Source organism: Myiozetetes cayanensis, unplaced genomic scaffold (genome assembly GCF_022539395.1).
Source record: "Myiozetetes cayanensis isolate MyiCay16 unplaced genomic scaffold, myiCay2020 scf580, whole genome shotgun sequence".
Lineage (NCBI taxonomy): Eukaryota > Metazoa > Chordata > Aves > Passeriformes > Tyrannidae > Myiozetetes > Myiozetetes cayanensis.
Genome location: NW_026087832.1, coordinates 1 through 5,737, shown reverse-complemented (window position 1 = coordinate 5,737; position 5,737 = coordinate 1). Strand labels below are relative to the sequence as shown.

Below are 5,737 nucleotides of genomic sequence, written 5' to 3'. Positions count from 1 at the left end.
TGCTGGGCCATAGAAATGAGGATTCCTGCACTGGAAAAGAACCTTCCTCAGGTGTGATGCTAAAAATAAAAAAGACAAGTACAATTATTCTCGGGAGAGACTAGCTTCTGCTCTGCATCCCCAGCTCTTCTGAGTCATGGGGGAAGAGAGGGAACTTTTGTATTTAAGGTCTGTAACATATGACATTCTTTGTGTGTGTGTGTGAGAGCTCTACCAGAAAAGTTCCATGTTGCACTGCAGCAGAGTAAAACTGACTCCTTGGTGTGCATTTGGTGACATTTGACACATCAATTTCCTTTTAAAAATGGAATTGCTTTTTCCCAGAATCTCTCTTAAAGGTTTCCTCTCCTTTTCTTTTCTGAACAGACACTGTGCTAAGAATTAGCAGATGCCCAACAGCAGCTCCATGGCCCAGTTCCTGCTCCTGGCATTCTCAGACAGGCGGGAGCTGCAGCTGCTGCACTTCTGGCTCTTCCTGGGCATCTCCCTGGCTGCCCTCCTGGGCAACGGCCTCATCCTCAGCGCCGTAGCCTGCGACCAGCACCTGCACACCCCCAGGGACTTCTTCCTGCTGCACCTCTCCCTCACAGACCTGGGCTGCATCTGCACCACTGTGCCCAAAGCCATGCACAACTCCCTCTGGGGCACCACAACCATCTCCTACACAGGATGTGCTGCACAACTCTTTTTCCTTTTCTTCTTCATCTCAGTAGAGTATTTCCTCCTGACCATCATGTGCTACGACCGCTACGTTGCCATCTGCAAACCCCTGCACTACGGGACCCTCCTGGGCAGCAGAGCTTGTGCCCACATGGCAGCAGCTGCCTGGGCCTCTGGGTTTCTCCATTCTCTGCTGCACACAGCCAATACATTTTCCCTGCCCCTGTGCCAGGGCAATGCCCTGGGCCAGTTCTTCTGTGAAATCCCACACATCCTCAAGCTCTCCTGCTCACACTCAGGCTACCTCAGGGAGATTGGGCTTGTTGTGGTTACAGGCTTTTTTGCGTTTGGTTGTTTCATTTTCATTGTTTTCTCCTATGTGCAGATCTTCAGGGCTGTGATGAGGATCCCCTCTGAGCAGGGACAGCACAAAGCCTTTTCCACGTGCCTCCCTCACCTGGCTGTGGTCTCCCTGTTTGTCACCACAGGCATATTTTCCCACCTGAAGCCCCCCTCCATCTCCTCCCCATCTCTGGATCTGTCCCTGTCAGTTCTGTACTCGGTGGTGTCTCCAGCACTGAACCCCCTCATCTACAGCCTGAGGAACCAGGAGCTCAGGGATGCCATAAGGAGAATGATGACTGGATGCTTTTCAGGAGCAATAAAGTGCCTGTGTTCTAGTCTGTAGCATTCAGAAGGGGACTCCTTAATGGCCAAGCCTTCTTGCTCAGGTTTTTAGGTGTGGTCATCAGGTTCTTCTTAGAATAATTTTCTTTGCGATTAAACATTATTATGCATCTGCCTTCTAATTTTGTGCCTACCAATTGAATTTGACCCAGAGATGTAAAAATAATGAATTATGCTCTCTTATGATTAAACAAAATAAAGGACCCTGCAGTGCCTTCTTTGTCCAAGACCCTTCTTCTTAACTGTTCCTAAAGCACAGCACACTGTCGGACAGGGGGTAATTGCAAAGGGCAAAGGGACAAGAATCCCAGCACAGCAGCACTGCCAGGGAGCAGCAGAGCTTGGGCTTTGCAGAGCTGCTCTTTCCACTTCCACACTGTCCTTGTGAGCCCCTTTCTGGCTGGAAGGCCTGAGTGCTCTCTGAGCACAGTCCTGGGGGTGGGAGCCCTTTGAGCACAGGCAGGGACAGGCACTGGGAACTTGGGAAGCAGAGCTGGCCTCCCTGACAGCATCTACAGGATGCTGTGGGATCTTCTGAGGGCACTGCATGGACTTGGTCACTTCTTCTGTGCCCTTGCTGCAGGGCTGGAACTCTCCTGCAGTGACACCAGGACACTCCTGCTCTTTGCACTCCCAGCCTGATTTTAGATCCAGTCTTGCCCTGCTGTTCCCAGGGACATGCTGGGAGTGCTTCAGAGCTGCCATCCTGGGGCAGCTCCTGCCCAGCGTGGGCAGGCACAAGGTCTCTCCCCCTGCTCCTCTCCCCTCAGCAGTGCCACTGTTTGCTGCAGCCTCCTCCTCCTTGCCCAGCACAGCCCTCCTGGCACAGTTGGACACAGCCCTTGTTCTACCCCCTCCTCATGGCCCTGCCCAAGCCCCTCAGCTACAGCCTGATGGCCAGAAACCTTCAGGGCAGGGAGAGACCATTGGAGTGGTGGGTCTGTAGGGAGAAATCACTGCTGTCTGTGTGGCAGAGATGTGTGGACACATCAAGATCTGGATATGTAAAGGTCCCTCTCTAAAATTCTCCTGTTGTCAGTGAAACCCTCCGACACATCCCTTTGTGTTTCCCAACAGACAAGGGTCACAGTTGGAGGAGTGTTTTTTGAGGGGGTGTTACAATCTGCTTTATATATTGCAGAAAGAACTTCAGATTCAAATAAACCCTTGAGCAAAATTAAAACTCACACAAGTTATCTGTTGATACCAAAAACTGATTTTATTAATTGCTAAGAGATGCAAAGAGAAAGAGGAAAAAAAAAATGAAAATATTTGATAATGCTAAGATTATTTTGCAGAAGCAGAGAAAAAATACCACCAAAACACTGCCTTTCTGCTTTCCTGGGGAGAGGGGGGAAGAGAAAGAGTTTTCTCCTTTTTTTTCTCTGTCCCTTCCACTTTTCAGTGTTCTCTCTTCAGCTGCAGGGGGTCTGACAGCTTTAGTTCTCTGGAATGCAGGAAGTGTGGCTTTGCTGCTCAGGGATGAGCTGTGTCCCAGGCCCTGGAAGGGTCCCGTTCAGCCGCAGCTCCCTGGCCCTCAGGAAATATGGTCAGAGGAACTCCTGCATGCAGCACGTGGGGCTCAGTTCTCTCCAGGTGTCCCAGGTTGGACTTGGCTCCCAGCCAAGTGCCTGGACCACAGCAAAAAAACCTTCCCCGCTCCCTCTCCCTCTCTTTGGACAGACCGAAAAGCCTATAGAAAATCAAAAGAACCCAAACCAAACTGAATTCCAAGTAACACATTTATATATATCTGTGTATATATATATATATATATATATAAATATATACAAGATATCACCCACAGGAAACCCCACGAAAGGGGAAAAGAAAGGGAAAGGAAAAGGGAAAAAAGGGACAAAAACCAAATACTTTCCTTGAGAAAAACTGCCGACACTTTCTGCTTCGCATGGCCAACCAGGCCCACGAGGCCTCACTCATTCACCTGGGCAGAACAACAACAACGAACCTTCACTTTCAGTCTACTGGAAGAAAGAGAACGAGAACTTCCTCTCCCTTCTTGTTTATATCCTTGTTTATGTAAAAATTGTATGGAATATTGGGAATATGGCCTTGGTTCCTTGATTACAACCTGGTCACCAAGGAAGGCCTGGACTCAAAACCACTACAAACTGCATGGTAGTCAGTATAGCCTTGGCAATAGTCCTGATATCAGTGGGAATTAAGGTGTGTGCTGCAAAAAAGGACTCAAAAAGTCCGATGGTAAATGGAGCATTCAACCCATCATCGACTACTGCTTTTTAATGTCTTTACAAATTGGATGAGATATCAGTTGCCACGTAGGTGATTGACCTTCCTCAGTGTACACCTGCTTGCTCTGCTGCTCCCGAGGTATCAGCCCCCTGTTGCTGTTACTGTCCGGTTTATCAATATCTTTATTATTTATAAGATTCACTTGTGCCCCGTGGGTGGCGCCATCTTGCCGGATGTTTCCATTTGGCACACCGGAAGTACCGTGAGCGCCGCCACCTTGACCACCACTTGTGTCATTTACTCCGGAGGTGACATCACTGTAGGGTTGCCGGATGTGGGCGTGGTCAATGCGCTGCTATGAATGGGTGTTGCCACAGCATTAGTTGTTGACAGCGTTGCTGAGGTGCCACGTTGTGTGTTAGTTACTCTGCCATCTCCTGTAGAATTACAGGCATTGCTAGTTTTCACACTCTCCTTCAAGAATCACTACCTAGCCTGCCATCTTGAGCTCTTGCAAAGTTCCCACCTTCTCGTGAGGGGATAAAAATGTTGCCATTTGATTTTTATCATTTGATTCTTCCCGAGGAAGATTTTTGGAGTTTGGACTATAATTCTCTTATTTGTGTGATTTTTCCATTTGAGATTTCTTTTTCTCTCCCCTTTTCTTTTGTTGTAAAATGTTTAAAATCAATCTCCACGCAATTACTGATTTAGATACTTCATTATCCGCTTTGTCACTTACTTTCCATAACATTTTTCCAATCTCCTCCCATTCTCCATAATTTAACATTTCAGGCACTAATTCTTTCCTTTTGTTCAGCCCTTTAGCTGTGCCATAACTCCCATGAACAAGGAGGTCTTTCCTTAGGTACATGTTTTTATTTTCTATGTTCTTGATGTTTTCTTTTAAAAAGAAGTCATGTTTACATTCCCTTCTTCTTCAGTAGCTCCCCATCTTGTGTGTCCCAGAGACTTGGTCTAACTGGGGAGTCTCATCTTGTTTTTGAATGACCAAATGAACCTCCAATAACCTTTAGTTTGAGATTCATGTCCTGAGCAGAGCAGGACTGATCAGGACATGAGAGCAGCTTTCTGGCTGCCCCAGCTTAGGGCCTGGCCCTGTGCCTGGAGCTGGAAGAGCTCTGGAGGAGCACAAGGGCCAGGGCTGTTGTGCTGACCTGGGGGGCTGGGATGGCAGGCAGGGGCTGCAGAGCTCTCAGAATCTCCTGCAGAGCAGAGCAGGGCACACAAGGAGCCTCCTTTGGCTTTTGCCAACACGTTGAGTCTCAGCTGAGGCTGAGTCTTCTCTGAGCTCCAGCTGCTACTGTGCCCAGAGGGGCTGGGGCTGCGGGGCCACTGCCCAGAGCACCCTGCCCTGGGCAAGGCTGTGGGGCCAGACCTGCCTGGGCTGTGCTGGGGAGAGGCCCTTGATGGTGGAGAGAGCTCAGGGGAGGTGGGAGAGCTTGGAGGGAGCTGGACTGGGCTGGAAAGGCCCTTCCCCACCCTGAGTGCTCCTGTCCTGGGCTGGGCCTGCACAGGAGGTGTGGGAGCAGTTGTGAGGCAGTTGGGCACAAAGGGGCCACAGAGCCACTGCCAGGGGGTGACAGCAAGGCCAGGGACAGACAAGGGATTGCTGGGCATGGCCTGGGCTGTGCAGGGGGACTGTGGGAAAGGCAAAACTACCCTGCACTTGGTGGCTGCAGCAAAAGTCAGGAGCCCAAAGAGCCTCGAGGGCTGTGTTGGAGACCAAGACTATAGGAGGGAAATGTAGGGCTGCTGTGCAGTGGGGAGGGGGATTTAGTTGCAGCAGACACTGAGGTGGTTCTCAGAGACTCTGTACCAGTTTAAATGAGACACAGGTGTTTTGCTGAGGATGAGTTATGAGAAAAGACCCAAACTCCTCCCTCTAAGCAATTATAAATCCAAAATTTAGAGGCTCTGATTGAGGGGAAAAAAATACGGAAAAGGAAAAATAGCAGCCTTTTATTAAAAGGTATGTGTGTATTGGTAGAAACAACGAAAGAAAACAAGTAAAACAACCAAACAATACTCCTGTACCCACAAATAATCCCCTTTAAAAAACCCCAAAAACCAATAAACAAGTAAAGAAAAAAAAAAAGTAAACAGTTCAGTGCAATTCTAACCACAGTCAACAGGGGGGGCCTTTGCGTAACCA

The 5,737-nt window shown here is 49.0% G+C and overlaps 1 protein-coding gene across 1 annotated transcript; it reads left to right on the top strand.

Annotated features, from left to right (window-relative positions):
• The first annotated feature begins 388 nt into the window (after positions 1–388).
• LOC126650207 (olfactory receptor 14J1-like) lies at positions 389–1,348 on the top strand. The gene has a single exon (XM_050334764.1). It carries the CDS (start codon positions 389–391, stop codon positions 1,346–1,348), a length of 960 nt encoding a protein of 319 aa, XP_050190721.1.
• Positions 1,349–5,737: the final 4,389 nt, after the last annotated feature.